Source organism: Nesoenas mayeri (genome assembly GCF_963082525.1).
Source record: "Nesoenas mayeri genome assembly, chromosome: 19".
NCBI lineage: Eukaryota > Metazoa > Chordata > Aves > Columbiformes > Columbidae > Nesoenas > Nesoenas mayeri.
Window position 1 is genome coordinate 4,846,933 of NC_137568.1, and position 19,515 is coordinate 4,866,447.

At 42.9% G+C, this 19,515-nt stretch overlaps 1 protein-coding gene across 1 annotated transcript; it reads left to right on the forward strand.

The window, feature by feature from the left end:
- Window positions 1–8,790: 8,790 nt before the first annotated feature.
- On the forward strand, window positions 8,791–16,390 carry LOC308047936 (uncharacterized protein; the record flags this gene model as incomplete). The annotated part of the gene is made up of 4 exons (XM_080356757.1): window positions 8,791–8,851; window positions 13,791–14,129; window positions 15,130–15,477; window positions 16,362–16,390. 4 exons carry the CDS (start codon window positions 8,791–8,793, stop codon window positions 16,388–16,390), a joined length of 777 nt encoding a protein of 258 aa, XP_080212883.1.
- Between the last annotated feature and the right edge of the window lie 3,125 nt (window positions 16,391–19,515).

Consider the following 19,515-nt stretch of genomic DNA (forward strand, 5'->3'; position numbering starts at 1 on the left):
CTGTCCTTATCCTGATGTTTTTGCAGCCTCTGCTGACAGCGTTGCCTCTTTATCTCCCGGTACTGGTCTTCACGGCTCTGCCATCACCAAGCAACCAGGTTAGGCTGGGTTCACAGCGTGTGGCCTGGAATTCCAGCAGGCCTGGCCACTCTACTCATGCTAAACCAGGTTACTAAATCAAAAGAATACAGCTAAAATAATAGAATGCAATTTAAAAGTTAGTTTGCTTAAGCTTATTCTGCAACGTTCTGACTGTGCATTGAGCTTAGCCCCATTTTGGAGGGACAAGAAGAGGATTACATTGTCCCTCTGGCCGTGCCAGGCGCCCTGGGATGTGCAGCCTCTGCCGTCGCCTTGCAGCCACTCTCTGAATACAGCTCTCACGTTCTGAGAAATTATTTTGATAGGAAACATTTCTGAGCAAATGCAGAAACGAGAATACTTCTCTGTATCCCAGACTTGGAAAGAAGAAGGAAGCAATAATTTCTTTGTTCGTTATGACAACAGACTTAAAAGTGTTTCCTCATTTTGTCCAGGTCTGTTTATGCAGGTGCTGGGAACAGGAATGACTCTCCCTGCTGCTATCTCTTAGTAGCAGGTTGCAAAGTGGGATTTTGGTCTTCTGACTCTTCCCTGGTTTTGAGATGAGGTTCATCACTTTTTTAATCTACTGTGAGGTGCTGTTTATTCTTCAGTACTGTGCAGCTCTTTTGTTTCAGGCACCCAGCAGCAGGTTTTGGCCACCAGTTCCCAAACCAGCTTGATGGGCTTCTCCTCCTGTGCCATCAGTTCTGCCACCTACCCTGAATGTCACACCACTTCTTTGACTTTCTCTGGGTTTTTGAGACAAAAACCAATTTGCCATAGGCAAAATCGCAGCTTCCAGGACAAACTATATGACAGGATGTGATATTTCTTGTGTGCTAAAAGCTCTTGTTCGGTACTGGCTGTGCATCCTGTGGTGTATAATTTCATCAGTTCAGCACTTATAGCCCTGTAGATCTCTGCCCCGCACTTTCTTTTCTTGTAGTCCCATCTAACTCTGACGTGCAGGGCACGGTGGATGGTGTCTCTCCTAAAGACTGTCCCAGCAGCTTATTTTGAGCAGTTTATGGATGACTAGCCCTGCTGCCCAGGAGCTGGAGACTCAGACCGCTAGAGAAAGAAATCTTTAACAAATGGGAAATGTGTTGCACAACTGGTCTTTCATGCTTTTCTCAGAGAGCAACGTGTCTTAAGATGAATGTGGAAGACCTTATCCCTGAGGAAATGTTCGCCCCTCAGTTCCAGAAGGGCAGGGAACTGCTGGAGAGGGTCCAGCGTAGGGCAACAAAGATGATTAGGGGAGTGGAGCATCTCCCGTGTGAGGAAAGGCTGAGGGAGCTGGGGCTCTGGAGCTGGACAAGAGGACACTGAGGGGTGACCTTATTAATGCTTGTAAATATATAAAGGGTGAGTGCCACGAGGTCGGAGCCAGGCTCTTCTCGGTGGCAAACAATGATAGGACACGGGGTAATGGGATCAAGCTAGAACACAAGAGGTTCTCTTAAATTTGAGAAGAAACTTCTTCTCACTGAGGGTGGCAGAGCCTGGCCCAGGCTGCCCAGGGAGGTTGTGGAGTCTCCTACTCTGCAGACATTCAAACCCACCTGGACACCTTCCTGTGTAACCTCATCTGGGTGTTCCTGCTCTGGCAGGGCGATTGGACTAGATGATCTTTTGAGGTCCCTTCCAATCCCAAACATACTGTGATACTGTGATACTGTGATACTGTGAAGAAAGATCTCCAACACAAGCTGTGCAGCTGGGCTGGGACTGGCTTATCACAATATTGATCTTTGGAACAACTTCTTCATAGCTCATGATCACTGATCCCTGCCATGGAATAAGCTGAGCTCAGGTCAGAGATACTGTGCTGGGATCTCTTGCATGGCGATTTGGTAGGAGACTCAGGAGCAGATCTTAAATTGAGCTCATTCCCATCACTGTTGCAAGACACAGACAGATTTACAACCCAGATACCCACATGGAGGTTCCTGAGAGGTTTTCAGGGAAGTGTAGTTCGTTTTTTTCGCAGGCTTTCCAGCTGCACAGTCCCATGAGCTCACTTTGTTGGCATCGCACTGCGACTCCGTTGCCCTGTGCTCCATGAGAAGTGAAAGCGAAAACGCAGTCGCTTTTTAAAGAAGGGAGAAGCTGCTGCTGTGCCTGTTCCTCTGGGATCCAAGTGGCTTCTGCATCTCCCTCGCAGGGCTCTGGAGGAGGAGCTGGATGAACTGGGAGCTGGAAAGGCTGTTCGGGTGCATGGACAGGGGAAGGGAACAGAAGCTTCCTCCGGCACAACTGACTCTGAGGTACTCACGCTGTCTTCTTGCTGGAGGGGTCCTGTCTTACAGCCAGATTTTTCTCTTAGAAATGGTTGCTGTTCCCTCTCCTTAAGTAGGCATCATTTAAAAAGTCTGCTGCAGAAGGGAAATCATTAGCATGTTTCACATTTTCTCCGAAAGGAAGAATGTGTATTACTTGTGTGCGTGATCCTGCTGAAAGTATAACAGCACTTTTTGCAGCCCTGACTGCCAGTTCTGCACTGATTTCCCATTGCTTGTGTGAATGCAAAATCCCAGCAGCTTCATTAAGTGGTGCCCTTTTAGATGACTGTGAGGGACCACAGAAGTAATAGAATAAATCTGTTAGAGCATTTTCATCTTCTTCTAATTCCCAAATAATTTTTCCCACTTGCAATTAACCTTTATTTTTTAATCATAATTCCTTAGCATGTTTTGCTGATATCTCGTTTTCCAAAATTGCCATGCTGTCACATTCACAAATAAGGATAGTTTGCCAGGAGGGTTGCAGTAGAAATCTTTGCAACTCTCCTCCTTTTCAGTGAGAAGCTGTTACTCAAGCTATACATTGTTTTCCTTGTGGCTGGTACTTCTCTTCCAAAAGGGACCTGTGGGGGTCCTGGTGGCTGCGGGTTCAGAACAAAACAAAACAGAGAACCAAAACAGAAAGCGTCAGTCAAGAGGGACATTCGTTTTAAGAGAAAATAAATTAAACCAGTGAAACAGCTCATTCTACTTGCCTTCAAGCAGAAAACAAAATGTTCCTAGTGTTTTCTAATGGTTAGAGAGGAAAATTTTTAATAGCAGTTGCTGGGAAGCCATATACTGAGCTCTCGGGATTTTGCAGGTCTCAGCTCAAGCAGTGCCCTGTGATTGCTTTCTGCACTGGAATCAAGCAGCACTCATAGGCTTCCTCTGGAAGTAGCTGTTTGATCTTTGCCCGGGACATTGTTTACTTTTATATTTTTTAATTGCAAAAGCTTGTTGGAGGTGGTATTCAGCAGATCAGGAAGGTCAAATTGGAACTGAAAGCAATACAAAAATTAGCTCTCATATAAATTCTACACCTTTTCCGGGAAAGAACTTGGAGCAGAAGATGAAATCGGTAGGATCTTCTGAAGTTCTTCGGTTTTGATTTTGTTCCTTCCTTATTTCCTCCAATAGTGTTATTTTCTTCAAACTGAAAGTTAAGTTTTCTCCACAGGATACTTGGGTGATCAGCCAGGTCTTTCCTGAAAATGCATTGTGTTATTCCACCAAGACAGTTCTTCCTGTCCATAAAAGCCATACACTAAAATGCTCATGAAGCCATAGCCCCCCAGGCAGAGAGAGAAGGGACAGGGAAATGCCATGTTTGCAGCTGCAGAACGGTGGGACCTGATGATCCTGAGGGTCTCTTCCGACTGAAATGATTCAATGAGTAGCGCTGGATTTCCCATGCTCACGGCTGCACTTCACGGTGGGTTGGAGAGGGAAGAACATCCCACCCCAGGACAATGGCCTCACTCTGCCACCTCCCATGGCCGGGACTTGTGTGACGTCCTGCCGCAGCTCTGCGCTGGTCACCACGGCGTCCCCACAGAGTCCCCACGGAGGCAGCAGCCTGGGCTGAGCTGGGCCAGGGGTTGGTCCCCCTGGAAAGACGGGGAGCTGGTTTAACTTGGGCTGGCGTAGGAAAATGCAGGTGTCTAACCAGAGTACTCCAGGCTGTTAGCTTTTGACTTCGAGAGAGGGCCTTTCCTCTGGTGGCAATGATGCTATTGCATTATGACTGGCACTCCTTTCTTGTCTTGGTAAATATTGGTGTTATTTATTGAGTTGTGTTTGCTATGAAGTTGTGGGAGGAGGAAAAGCAAGAGAGTTTCAGGTAGTGTTTTTTCCTCAAACAGATCCTTTCAAAACCAAAACTAAAATACATTGTTAAGGCTTTACAACTTTCTGTTTCTGATTAAATCCACTCCCTCCTGGTAGTGATCTCAGGTTGGCTTGTTCATGGGGTCAGGTCTGACATGGGGCAAAGCTCATCAGCTGGGTATGGATGATTGGTGTTCGGTGAAAGGTCCAAATCCTCCTGGTTGTTACTTTTCTTATCTTCTGCTTGCAGCTGATTGGCTTTTAGGGTCCGATTTTGCTTTATTATAGCTGTGTGGACAGCTTCTGTAGCTCTGAAAAGTAAGTAAGGTCTTGAAAATAAAGGCAAGAAGGCAAAAAACTTGATGAATTTGCTATCTAAAAAGCATGTTTCATTTTATATTTGAGTGGTTTATTGTTAAAGTAAGTTTAAAACTGATGGCAGGAGGTGGCCAAGACAGCTGAAGACTCTCAGAAATCTGCCAAAAAAGAGAATTCTCAGATAGACCGGTGGGTGGGGACAAAGGTTTGGTGAAGTGTTCTGGCTTTTGAAAATGAAGAGCAGGAGTAGGAAGGAATGTCACCGGAGAGAAGAGGAAGGGAGATGTTGGAGCAGAATGAGAGGAGGTGAAGGGATGAGGCAAGAAAGCCACAAACGAGAAGAGAAAACAGAATGAACAAGAACAGAAGTTATAGATCTGAGGCTGAAAACTACTGCAGGAAAACAAAACAAACCAAAGCAACACTTACTGTTCTTAACCTCTGGGCAAATAACTCTGCCAGATGTGCTGCAGCTGGTCTGTGAGAACTGCATCAGGCTGGTGAATATGATCCAAGGAGGATGAGGAAGTATTTTATGCTGGAGGTATTTAAGATGTATAGATGAAGTGCTTAGGGACATGATTTAGTGGTGGACCTGGCAGTGTGAGATTAATGGTTGGACTCAATGATCTTAAAGGTCTTTTCCAGCCCAAATGACTCTATGATTTTAAGGTTGATGATGGTCCCTTGGCATTCTGTTCACCCACGTTGTGGGGGGACTGGCATTGTTAACTGGTGCTTTGGAAAGCAGGGAAGAGGGTAAAGTGAGTAATCTGTGAAATGGTACTGATCTATTTTGGAAAAAAATAACCCACCCAAAATAAAAAAGATAGGAACTATTTTTAGATGTATGGGTAGATGAGGAAAGATGCTGCGCTCATTTGGTGCTCTGAGTGTCGCTGACACTTGGTGGGGCAAGAGGAAATTCTTGCGCGATTGTTCAATGAGAAGATGCACGTAAAGTGGCAGAATTGTCCCCTCCTGTGGCGTGGGGTGGACGTGGACGGGTCACACTGTTGTCATTGTGTGTGGAGCAGCTCCGGGAGCTCGGTTTGGTCCAGCATCTCCTGGGCTTGGGCCCTGCATGGGGGTGTTGAGAGCTTGGGGTGCTGCAGAGGGACCCCAGGTTTTATTCCATGGGGAATTTTGCTGGTGGTTGTGAAAACTGCCACTCGTGCCTGTCGGCAGCTGGAAAGGGCTGGTTTTGTCGGTCATGTTCCTCTGTCTCATCTGTTTCTGGGAATCAGGTGGGATGCTCAGCAGCGCCAGACTAGCACAGATCACGAGAGATAAGCAATCGTTAACTTCTGCAGAAGAATTAATGTGTTATTAGGGATTAAGGCATAATTAAATTGGAAACTTCCTCAAGGTAGTTCTTGGGTAGTGACATAGCAAAGAAAAGTTGTTTTAATCAAGGCTTCTAATGAAAAGCTCCTGAGGGCAGAGCAGTTTGTGTTTTCCTGAGCTAGGCTAGTGGGGAAAGTAGAATTTTCCAGATTATTTTATTTTCTCCTTTGGAAAGTGAAACTTGTGTTTTACTAAACTATACTGCACAAATTCATGATATTTTCATTGAAGTGATTTAGGTTGAATTTCTGACTAAATCCAAGAGATTTTTTGAAAAGAAGTCCTAAGTGTTTGTTGCTTCATTGAATTTGAACAGATATGTCCCATCAGGTCTTCTAAATTAAAAATAAAGTTCAATTTGACAGTAAATATTTCCTCTTAGGCCAAACAAAACACTCATTCAGTGCAAAACATCTCCCTTGTCTATTTTTTTGTGTATTTTGGAAGCGATAACAAGAGAAAACATGATTTGTTGCGTGCAGCACTGAGTGATGTGTGCAGGGCCCCTGCCCTGGGGACCCTGGAGATGCTGGACATGGAGCCTCCTGCCCAGCAGCCTCAGGAGGAATTTCCCTGTCTGTGCAGAAAGTCCATGTGTCTTCTGCTGTGATTGACACAGAGCTGGAACGGGGTGCGATTTTGACATTTGCAAAAGCCATCCCAGAGCGCAGTAGCAGCTGAGCAACACAAGCATTTATTTGCCTGTGCTTGGCTAGAAGAAGGCTGATGCACTTGGCATGGAAGTTGTTTTCTTTTTGATTGGATAAAGATAATGGATTCTAAACAGTATATTTAATGTCCAAACAGGTAGATGACTGAGGGAAGAGCCTGGTGAGCCTGCCCTGGGGTCTGGGGATCTAGGAGAGCGCCCAACACTGCTGGAGCTGAGCACCCAACGCTGCTGGAGCTGAGCACCCAGGGCAGCCTGATGGACTCTCCCCACTTCACGCTGTTGTGTTTCCTGCTTCTGATCACTGCAGCTCCCTGTCCAAGTGGGTCTCCTTGTTTGCTCTCATTGCTTTTCACTGATCAAAACTTTTCAACTGTTACTCGAAAGCTCAGCTGTGTCCAGTTAAAACAAAGAACACAAAGCCACTATGGTGAGAAAAGAAATTAAGAAGGTGAAGGTTGATTCATTTGAGCTGTTCCAATGACCTGACTTGGGAAGCGTAACTTTTTGGGTCTGTGTGAAGTCAGAGGTGAGTCCTCTCTCATAGGACTGGCTCTTTCCCAGACAGTTCATCTGAGCCTGTCTGGGCAGAGGACCTCAACAACAACAGAAATGGCTTTCAACTCACCTGCCAAGCTGCCAGCTTCCTAGTTAAAATTCCAGTGGCAGCAGTCGGGGAATTATGTTGCATCTCTACCCCAAAAATTATTTTGGGGACTGGGCTCAGTACCGTATAAAAATTGCCCGTTGGCAGACAATGTCTCCTAAGCCATGACTGGGTTTGTCCACCAAAACTCATCCCATTCTCTAACACTTAAAATCTGGGGAGAAAACTGGTAGGAAATATTTTTTCTTTGTTTTCTCATTTAGATCTTGCCATGCCCAATAACAACCTTGTGGAGGGCGCACGAGTCTCTTCCTTCAGCAAAACATACGTGACCGTCTACCACTGTAAAGACTGTGAGAGCCACATCTGCGAATCATCCAACTATGAAGACTTTGTAAAAATTGCTGAAACACAAAGGGAAACATTTTCAAATGAAATAATTCAGCTGGTGACCACTGAAACACAAATCCTTATGTGCTTTCCGCAAGAAAATACTTCTCCTGGAGGAATTTATGCCATCGTCTGGGAGAAAGCTGAAGGAATGGGAGACTCATGTGGCATCCTGAATTCTGGAGGTATGCTCTGCTGGGAGCCTGCTTATCAACGTATGGAAAGCATTTCTGGTTTTGAAACTTAACTCTCATATTTGGGCAGACTTTATTAACCTATTAACATCTTTAACATGTTTAACCCTTGATTGTAGGTCTTATAAGTGATCCTTATTTATAATTGAAACTTTTCTCTTTCAGTTTCCTCAGAAAACGTGGGCGATAACACCATTAAAACTTGCTGTGTAGCAGAGACAAACCTCTCAGTGCCAAGCCCTTCCTTGAAGTGCTACACCGAAATGTTAGCTAAGAAAGCCAGAAAATCAACAGCCAACATCCCTGAGGAGGGTAATCTAGATTCATCTCTTCACGTGTTTCTTCGTCCGTTGCTTTGAGAGGGTTTTGCCCAGACAGCTCAATGTGAACAGTTTCACGTGGAGGGAGAGTGGTTGTACTGCATGTTCATACCTTGGACACAAACATGCTCTAGCCATCCAAATTCAGAGACTCTCCCCTAGCCCGTGTGTGTGCCCAGTGCCACAAGTATATATCCATAGGTATATCTATATAGCTGTAGATATAGGGACACTGAGAGAGGGTGGTATGTGAAGGCTGTGTAACATGTTTCCAAGAATTCCACTTACTAGTAAAGGATAAATGAGCCTTTACCTCCAGACTAAGAAGACATTTATCACGAACAATTATTTTTATATCCAAATTTCTTTCACAGTAGAAATCCCTGTCGTCTTCATCAGGTTACGGACAAACAGAGCATCTTTGCCTGAAACAAGTAATATTTTATATGTTTAAATTCCTGTGCAGTGAGGTCTTTTAAAAATGGTCAAAATGGATTTCCTTAGTGGCATTTGAACCCATCACTGAGCATGTATAACGTAGCTGAATGTCTTAACCTTATCAGATCCTTGTTCTGAAATGCACACTGTCCAGGCAGCATCCAGGATGATGCTCCCCTGAAAAGCATTTTTCCGGCTTTTATTTTCTGTGCATTGCATGTTGTTTGATTCATCTGGACTCTTTATTTTCTTCTACTCTGCAGATGCTCCTCAATTTTCAATCAACGTTGGTATCATCACCACGGTGATGATCGTGGTGGTTTTTGCAGCAGCAGTGGCAACGTATTGTGTCCGGAACCGCAGTCGAGGTATAGTCTGACAAAATGTCATGTTTCTTATGGGTAATGTGCATTACAGGCTGTGCTGGTAGTGGAAAAAGCATACAGGGTTTTCTATCTGGATCTCATTTCCATAAAATTGTTTATGAGGTTGCTAAATGATGTTAATGTTGAAGGAGGCCTGTGGATCTGTTTGAGATGGATACCAGTGAATTGCTCAGGAATTTCAGTTAAATATGAATTAGGAAAAAAGAATGGCAAGTCTGCTTTAATTCTTCTAAGTAAATCCTTTCTAATGCTTGTACTTTTTTGCTATTTTTTTCCCTAGGACCTGTCTTAGTGCTCCATCAGGTTCTTAACGGTAAGATTTGACTTTTTGGGGTTTAATTACGGTAAATGATGAAATCACATTATTAATGGCAGAAAGGCGTTCAGTGGAGCACTAGATGTGTTTACTAGAACCACGTTCAGTGGTTGCCCATTTCCTCCCCTCATTAAGTCTGAGTCAATAGGTTTTAGCCCCTCCATGACCTTGCAGCGGTTTCAGTGCTCATGTGTTGACAGTTACAGGTTTCTACAGACAGCCCTTGACCCTGACATACAGTTTCCCTCCTATATCCCATAGCCACCTTGGCTCCAGGGTTTATGGGACCTTGTGTAATGCCAGAAGCTGAGACATCATCTCTCTATTACTGAATGAGTCCATCCTTTAGAAACAAACGTTGATCGTTTCTTTCTAAGAGTCTAAGAACTGCATTTCTAAGTTTGAATTTGTTTAAGGTTAACTTGTTGGTTAGAAGTTAGTAAAAGTCCAAGATTTTTATCTTGTGTTCCCTTTCTAGTAAATGGAGAGAAATAGCTGCCTTGATAAGATGTTTTATCCTACCTTAAAACGGTTTTAAGATGAAGCAGGTGAATTACCTTGTCAAAGTGACTATTTCTCTCAGGTAACTCTAAAGGAAGCCAATGGGAACAAACTGAGATGTTGGACCATCTACGGTTAGATAAAATGCAAGGCTAACTGTGAAAAATATGGGCTGCATAAGTTCTTGCAAACCCCAGTAAAGCTAACACAATGCTAGTTTCACTTCAATTGTTATATTAAGACACATTAATAGATATATTAGTGTGATAGGTAAAAAGATTGCCACTAGTGGCTCTTCTAAGGTCCTGCCCTGTGCTGTAATGCTTGGTGGCATTTCAGGCCTGTCTTAGAGCCCCCCTAAGCCAAAGGCTGATGGGCCAGGACAACCAGGGTAGGGTTTCAGCAGAGATGCCACGAACTTGCTGGGTAATGAAGCTGCAATTATTTCATCTTTCAGGGCAAGAGGTCCAGCAGGAGATGTGACAGTCGCTGCTCTGAGGACTTCACACTTCAGATTTCCAGACCTACATACAGCCAGTTGATTATGATTCTCTCTGAAGTCAACCTGTGCCTTTGATGGCCTCACGGATACTTTTCCTTCAATTCCGCAGATAAAAAAACCAAATGGGCTCCTAACACGGGAAACCTCACATACATTTGAAAAACACCTACAAATGAGAAAACCAGGCTTCTTTGCCAGCAGCATACTCTTCAGGAATGACATACAGCCTTCAGCTGAATAAACACATACTCATTTTATAGGGGATCTCACGGTAGTTTTCACAAGTGTACGTTCACCAAATCCCTGTGTTCACTGAGGACTGTGATTGCCACAGTCACGCAGCTCCAGACCTTCATGAGCAATGCAAGGAGCTGCCTGGATCTCCCGTCCTCCCCTGGCGCTTCACCGAGCACACCAGTCATCACAAAATCTGTCGCTGGCTCAGCAGCCCAGGTTTAAACCAGCTGAATTCTCTCAATGGTTTTCATGATTGAAACTATCAGTTCATCTGAAATTCTTCAGAGAGCTTTATCTTTGCTCAGGAAGGATGTGTTGAACCCTCAGACAGGTGCTCTCTGCTTGTCTTCCATTTTGTAACGCGATAGCATGTCCATAGGTCTTCATTTTTCTAACTCCCAAGTGGTCTCTAGATCCAAAAAAGCATTTTGTTCGTGTGACTTGTTTGTTGAATTACAGGGGTTTGGCCTTTTGAACAGACACTTGATCTTGCAACCACCTGCAGGTTGAGGACGTCTCCTCTGGGTGTTTGTTCCTGTGCAAGGGTGAACAGGAAGGCTCTATCCAGCTCCCTCAGAAATGGCGTTGGGTCATGGAGGCCATAGTCCCCTCCCAGGCTGAATAGAAGAATCATATAAATCTCCCTCACAAATTAGGTCATAATACTGGCAATTTTAGTGTAGGACACTTTCAGCACTAACTCCAGTGGATAGGAAGACATATTGACATAACTGCTCTGTATCTTTGTCAGAAAAGACTACAGTATTTCTGCACCTGAAGATAGGTTTAGGTATCCTGCATGCAGACAGTTTGTGATGGATGCTGCACGGCAGAGATCCCCATTTGGTAGTTCACAGGCTGTATATCGTCTTCAAATGATTCATCGTTCACACTTGATTTGAATAAATCCTCACAATTTCTTATTAGACCTCATCTAGTGTCAGGCTTTTGAGCAAAAATCATCATCAGTGCAACTGGAAAAGCAGATCCATGAAACAGTACGAATACTTGCTGAATCTTTTTTACATAGTTTAATTACTCATAAACCTTTGGCTGAAACTTCCAGTGTTATTTGAGAACTCACATTGTATTAACTTGAGGGATCAGGTTGAATGATGTGCAGATTTAATTTCTGCTCTTTAACATCAGCTGGGGCGAGAGAGCTGGATATGTTTTGTAAAGAAATGTTATGCAGCCACCTCTGCTCAGGAACGGTTACTTGGCTAAATCAGCCATCAGACACAAGTCACAGCTCGATCCTTCTGGCTCACTCAAGCACGCTGCCCTTGAGATCTCTTCTTCCTCCTGGTGATTATGCAGATGTGATATTCAGAGGCATCACTACCAACTGTTTCCCTTTGATCCTCCTGTGCTGTGCTGTGCTGGTAAATACCAGTCATCAGACTTCCACCATCTGAGGAAAAGCTGTCAGAAATAGCTTTATAGATCTAGAGTGTTTGCTCTGAGCAACTGAATTGTGTGGTTTTCTGTGAATTTTCACAAGTAAATCTATCCAGGTAAATATCTGTTTATGAAATAAAAACCCAGTAAAAGTACTAGACAGTCTGATTCACCAACTGCTATGATATGACAGTTGTAATTTCATTTTAATGATTCTTGGTTTGTGTTATTATACTACTCACAATAAAGCATCAAATTAAAAACTGGCCATTCGTTGGCAACCCTATGTTAATCATATTATTTGGTGTGTTCATCTCCTTTACGAAGCATCACCGTCACGTGATTCCCAAACTCATAATCCAGTATTATTGTCGTGATTCACTTCTTAAATATTACAAAAGAAAAGGCAGGTAGTAAGGATGTCTCTTGGCATCTGCTTATGTATCCTGTAGAGAGCCTTCATAGGGCTAATTGAAAGCTTATTTCACAACCTGACTGAACTCTGTTTTCTTTACAATAACTGATGAAATTTCTGAGCTTTCAAGCATTCAATGAACTCTTTGGGAACATCCCTCGTCCCTGTGTATTCACACAGGGAACAGGGCCTGCAAGAAGAGCTTCTCCTCATATCAGAGAGGCAGCAGTAGCTACATATGAGCTGAGATTCCCTTTTGCTGGCGATGAGCAGGTCTTGGGTACTGCAGACACCACTGGAATGTTTATGAAATGTGAGGCCAGGAGGCATGTGAGAGGTTCAGACCATGCTGACGCTTGGAAATCGTGCACATTGTCCTTGCCAAGATGCACATCACACACAAGATTTGTGAGCAGGGCTTGTATAACAATTTAAGGTTTACCTGAAGTAACGAAGCATCCATCTGCCCCACACAAAACCAAAACTTTTGCATTTGCTAAGCCCGTGGGATACTGACAGACTGAACTGGTTGTACCAAGTGCCAATATTTCCAGTAAGGCCACAACAGGAAGATCATTGCCCAGCTTCAGCATTGTGAAGAACGACTTTGAACCTGACTTCTTTCTGTTGACTGTGGAGGGAAGGTAGGTGCTTACCATAGGGTCTTTCTTACTTCTCTCCTCACTGTTGAGGGTTGTTTGGTAGTAGGAAACTGTGGGTGTTTTAAGTGTGAAGTCAAAACCAAGACACACCCCTCGAGCATGTTAGCAGCACATTGCTAACTTCTTTTAGCAGACAGCTGATGTAGCTGGAAGAAAACAGGCCAGCTCGTGGCATACAACCCTTTCTTCAGGTCGTTAACTCATCAGGCAAATAGAGAACAACGAAAAAGACCTTTGAAAATGCTATGGATATCATGGCTCCCAACTGCATCCCTCTTTCTTCTGCTTCTCCCATGCTTCCCTGGCCAGGATGGTACGTACAAAATAGACGCTCTTACATTTCACAAGTTTCAGTATTTTCTTTCCCTTTTCTGTTTTTCCTAGATACACAATACTTTACATTTAATATTTCTTCTCTTGCTTGCGATGTAATTTCTTTTAGTTGTTTCCCATTCGATCCCTCTATTCCTCACTGTTCATTGCATTAGTACTTACTGTTCAGTTTCTTTTGATATTGAGTTTGTCAGAGAACTCTAAGGGTCTCATATGTTTTTATAGCTGTGTTTCTTGGTATAGGCTGCAGTTACACCTTCTGCAGTTCTGTTTCTAGAGAGCAGACTAAATTTTTTGCATGACTTGCCAGAAGCCAATGTTTTTTGTCAAGTCCCTTTCAGCTTTGGGGAGATGTTGAATTGCACAGATCAATGGGAACGAAAGACACCATAAGTTTTAGGACAACCAAGAGATGATCTATACAAGATAACAAGACTAAGGTCCAGTCTTACAGAGCTGTTCTGTTGACAGAGTAGTTGTTTTTGAAAACTACTTTGATAATAGATCAAGAGGAACTCTGATATTATAATTTAAATTGCATTTCTTATTTTTAGGTGAAGAAAATGAGCAGTCAACAGACATTATCAGTGTTTTGGAAGGAGACTCCATCAGCATAACTTGCTCAATGAAAGGTTCAGAAAATGAAGTGGGAATGCATTTGACAACTAGCATACAGCCGGTAAATGTGGTGTATAGTTCCCAGAACAATACTCCATTTATCCTTCCTGCTTTGGCTAATCGTGTCAAGTATTCAAAAGAAGGAAGGAATCTCAGGATAACTCTGAACAATGCACAGGAATCCGATTCCAATATCTACCGATGCATTAAGTATGTTAAAAACAAAGGACATCACAAAAAGCTGATTGGGAAGACAACCATAGTAGTGGTGAAAGGTATTGCAACTCCACCTTTTATGTCATGAATTACTAAATGTGGGTGTATATTTCAAATCAAAGATTGGAAGAAAGTGTAATGGGAGGGAGAGTCTGACCCGACTTTACCGATGCCTGCTCAGGGGTTGTACTGATTTAAAGGAAAGTATGGGTCTGTTCCCTGAAAAGGTGAAGAAAACACATTAGATAGAACAGTACCAGAAAACCCCCTAGAACATCAGTTCATTACTAATTTAATCCTAGCTACAGGTTTTCACATGAGTCACAGGTTGCTGTAGCAGTTCGGAGACACTGAGGACCCAGAGTTCTTTCCAAAACAATCACTCAAATCTTTATGAGTAACTACCAAAGCAATGAGCCTTTTTTTGGTAGCAGTTTTTGCAAATCTCTTTTGTTTTTACTGTTTCATCTGAAACGACAAATTGATAACAATTGGGAAACTGGTGCTGGGCAAGGTTTGCAAGTTGGGCATCAGTGAATAAAGGGATGTGAAGTTTTTCTCTTATTAATAAATTATGAATGGACACAGGTGCTCTTTTCGGCAGTCATTGCTGGTCAGGGGAAGAATTTTTATGTGGGTTTTTTTGTAGTTGTTTTTTTTTAATTAGAAAAGGGCTAAGTTCACAATATTCTTTGGCAGCTATTTCTCTATGCACCTACCCTTCTGATGAGACCATTTAAACCAAAGCATTTTTACCAAAAACCACAGGGTTATCTTTCTTTCCTGTCCCCGAGGCATACAAAACCTAATTGATTGCTGGATCAGTAATAGTAATTTATATCTGTGAAGACTTATCATCTCCTTCCTTAGGCTTCTCTTTTCAAACTTCTTGGCTGTGTTTTCTCAAATGAACTCCATCTTGTTGATTATGTACTGCTTCTCCAATTTGTTTTATTAGTATAAGTTACCTTAAGTCTCTTTTTGGTTCTGATCCTCTTCTCCCTAGTGAAAATGCACTGTGTTAAGTATGTGGTAGCCAGTAATCTCTCTTGTTTTCAGGTGAAACCAGTGGAGTTGTGGAACAGTCACCGCTCTATGTCAATCCTCAGCAAGGCCAGTCTGTCAACATTACGTGTGCATTGAAAAGCTCCCATGAAGAAGAAGAGATTTACTTGCTCAGGACTCAGATGCAACCTGAAAGAGTGTTACATGTTTTAAGTCAGAATACTTCAACTATTTCCTCTGCTTTTGCTAATCGCTTGGAGTATTCAAAGCAAGAAAATAAAACAGTGATAACTCTCCACAACTTACAGAAGAATGACAGTGATATATATGTATGTACTGGGATGGTGAAGAATTCCTCTTTCCTCCTAGTGAATAGAAGAGGCACCATGATGCTGATTAAAGGTACTGTCCTTTTGCTTGTTTAATCATAAATGACTATAGGCATCTTGTATTACAAAAGGTGGACTGAAAACTTGCAGAAATTCGGTTGGGACAGGTGAAGCACTAACCCATGGGTGGCTTTTCCATACCTGGGAAAGTTTGGAGAGAGTGCTCAGACTCCTCTGCACCCTGCTGTACTAGGACACAGAGACAGGCACTGTGTTTCTACCTACCAGAGGGGAATTTTAAAAGAGAAAACTTGCTATAATTCTGTATCTTAAAAAAAAAAAAAAAAAAAAAAGGCCAAAATCCAATAACAAACTCTTCAGCATGCATGTGAATAATAGCTCAATTTTAGGAAATGAATTAGTGTTTTTAACATCTGTTCTTTGACCTAAATGATCAGTGGTATGGAAGGTAGGGCCTTTGTAGTGTCCTCACTGACCCTTCACATGCCACCTGCGGTCGTCACCCACCTCTAGAAAAGCCCAGGGAATGATGTTAATGGGATGACAAATGGGGCTGCGTAGCATGCTGGTGATAGCTGATTTCCTCCTGAACAGTAAATAATAAAAATAGAACCCTACTTTTTCATGCTTATAATAATAATAATGATAATATCATTTCACATGCAGAAGCAGAGCAGACGTGCTGCAGTTCCTGGGTCTTATACAGTCTTATCATCGTGGTAGCACTTCTGTTTTCTGCGCTGATTTGCTGCACCTTGTACCATGTCAATGTAAGTATGCTGTTACCTGCCGAAGCAAAACTGAACCGTGTTGAGTGCATAAGTGCCTTGATATTATTTGTAAATAGCGATTCAGTCAGGCAAACATTTGATAAACCCAAAGCACCTCACTATTCTGTTTTGCTTCTTTTTTCCTTTTTCTTTCCCTGTCAATTAGGAATGGAGCTGTACATACCAGTCTTGTAATAGATGTAAGAAAACGTTTGGGGAGGACACAAGGGCAACAAAAAGTCATAAAATAGCCTAATGTCTGAAAGCAGCTGTCAGAAAATAATTTTGCTCTGTCCTAGGAAAAAAAGTGACTTTTTTTTTTCCTTTAATGGGATTATTTACATCGATACTCTGCAGAAAGTGCCCAGAAATTATTTGTCACTGATAGATCCTTCAGCTCCATAAAGATTACTCAAAATTAATAGAATATGGGTCACAGGCAAGGCTCCTATCTCATTCCTCCACATAGGGCTTCAGTAATGCTAAAACCCAGCAGTATGACACCATTCTGGTAAAGCCAAACTGGTCTCTTGTGTCATCAGTAGCAAACTAAGGATAAACATTTATGCTGGGGCCACAGTTACACTCAACTCTTGAAGGAAATATTAAGTCAAATTACATCAGACTGAGAATAGAAAGTTAAATAAATAGGTTAGATAGGACGATTTCCACCTAATTCTCTAAGTTCTCATTGGGTTCTGAGGGGAATTTTCAAAGTACATTTCCACTTTGAACAGATGGACTCCTAACATGTGAATTATGTCCCTCCTTGGTGAGGGTCTTTTCAAGCTCTGTTCTGAATGGTGCTTTGCTTTGCTTTGCAGATGAAGAAATACTTCCACAAAAGAAAACCAAATACAGTGTATGAAGATATGTCTTACAGTTCTAGACGTAACACCTTTGTCAGAAACGTTTACTCCACTAGCAATTAAGTTTCTGCCAGCTGGGACCATGCGTGGGTCGACCACTCCTTTACAGGTCTCTCTGAGAGCAGCCCGATGCAGTAGCTGAACTGAAAATCCTGTCACCTACCTTCTTCAGAGGAGGGAGAAACCTGCCTCATTTCCTAAGCCGTTTCTGCTTTTTTGACAACTTGTGAAGTTTATTTTTTTTAAAGGTACAGAAAACGTAGAGAACTGTACAGAAAATGCAGAGAACTGCACATATCCTGCCCGTGTGTTTGCAGTGTTGTGTGGAAAGTAGTATTTTTGGACTATGCATTTAGTTAGATGCAACATATGGGCTCATTTCTTTGACTGATAAATAACCCATTCAGGGAACGTGGCATAGAGTTAAAAGTTTGGTTCTGAGCTTTGGTAAGTGCTCAGGAAGACCAGAACAGGCCTGTTTAATAATATTCAATGGATCCACGTATGCATGGATAACAGTTCTCTTCTGAATCCTCGCTGGGTCTGCCCAAGAGCTCAGGTACCTTAAACTACTCAACAGTTACAGCAAAGAAATCTCTTCTGAAGACAATTCAGAACCTTCATGGCAGGGTGCATTGTAAGTGAAATGTTAGATATGTGTGGGCTCGCCTATTCAAAGAACATAATGGTCCCATAAAAATGCAATCAAGCCTAGATTTTAAATTACTGCTTTTGTCAGAGATGCTGGTGTGATGTGCGTCTTGACAGGGTTGACATGCAAAATGACTAGACTCAAGGAACGATGGCTTTGTGGGACAGCAGAAAAATTTGTGATGTGCTGGTGTTGTCTCGAACTCCAGATGTCTTAGGGCTACACAGCAGAATGCATTTTTCCAGGTCAATGACTCTGTACTGAATGGTACAAGGTGATCTAATCTGGGATAACGCCAATGCCTGTATTCCAGTCTGGCATGGGTGAGTCTGATGCAAAATCACTCTTAACAAGGGAATTTATCAAAAACTCACATCAGTCAAATAGAAACTAAATTTAGTCTAGTAATGGCTTAGAACAGGTTGCTATAATGAGCTTAACTCTAGCTAAGAACGGGCTGCGGCTTCCCCCGGGGATGCTTTTGTTTTGCAGAGCTGGGTCCACTGTGGCAAGTCAAGGATCTTGCGTGCCTAGAGGTATATCAAGTTGCCCTCTTTAGAGGCAGGATTGAAAGCGTTGGCTTGTGGCTTCTGGGGCCAGGCTGAGACTGGAATTTTTCTGTATTGATGTATTTGTTTAGTATTTTGAGAGGTTAGGGCTGGTTTGCCATTGATTGGAGTTCATAGCTAGAGCTATGGAACAGGTGTGCTCTGCCGAGGCTGCAGCTGGCTCAGCCAAACCTGTCACTCAGGACAGCCCATCGACCTACAAATGTCACTTGAGAAATGCCGTGTACCAGACCCAAGGGGGAAATCTGCTGGAGGAGGGACAGGTTTACCTTGTACCAGAGAGGTGTCTGCTGATGGCAGAACCTGCCATCCTCACACAGCTGCACCTGAATAAAATGATGTTTGTGATTGTGGCTTTGTGCAGTTGCTCGATATTTTTATACATGTATTAAAGACTGTTTCACATATCTTGTAAAGGAATGCAAGTTATTGAATGCACTGTTTCTTTCACTGGTTTCTTTTTGGTTTGGTTTTGTTTTGGTTTTGTTTTTTTCCTTTAAATAGAGTGATTCAAAGTCTTCTTGCAAAATGCAGTATAACTTGCTCCTAACAACACCTCAACAGACAACATAATAACTATTTTCCACTTTATGTACATAATCTACATGTGGGGTTTCTTTCATTTTAAAACTGGTCACTGAATAAAACACCAAAGAACACTTCAGACAATGTATATTCATGCAATCCTTCCACAGCGGCTAAGATGAAATTCCTGAAGAACTAAAAATGTCAAATGGAGACTGGCAAGAAACAAGATGGCCCTGGAGAAGCTTGTCCCGTCCTTCGAATGGCACAGTGAACCGGGTCAGGGGGACTGAGTGCCACAGGGTTCGCTATATCTGGAGAAGGAGATGGCACCTTAACACTGTTGTCCCTGTCTAGTGTCCCCACAAATGGGTCCCTAGCACAGTCCCTTGCCCTGTCATGGGTGTCCCTCGCCATGGGAGCTCAGCTGCTCGCAGCAGGCCCCATTGCTATGGCAACAGGTGGCCTTGTGGCACCCACGGCACCTGCACACCCCAAAGCTGCTCCCAACGGAAAAAACAGATACCGAACCAGGAACTAAAGTGACCATAGTCAATCCCTTTTCGCCACATTTTCATTTTTGAAAAAAGGTGCAGGCTTAGTGGAAAAGCGGAATACTTGCAGAGAGACAAGGTACAGAGGTTCGAGATGAGCAAACTGGCATTTGACATCAGCTTTCTGTAGCAATACGACTGTGCAAACCTG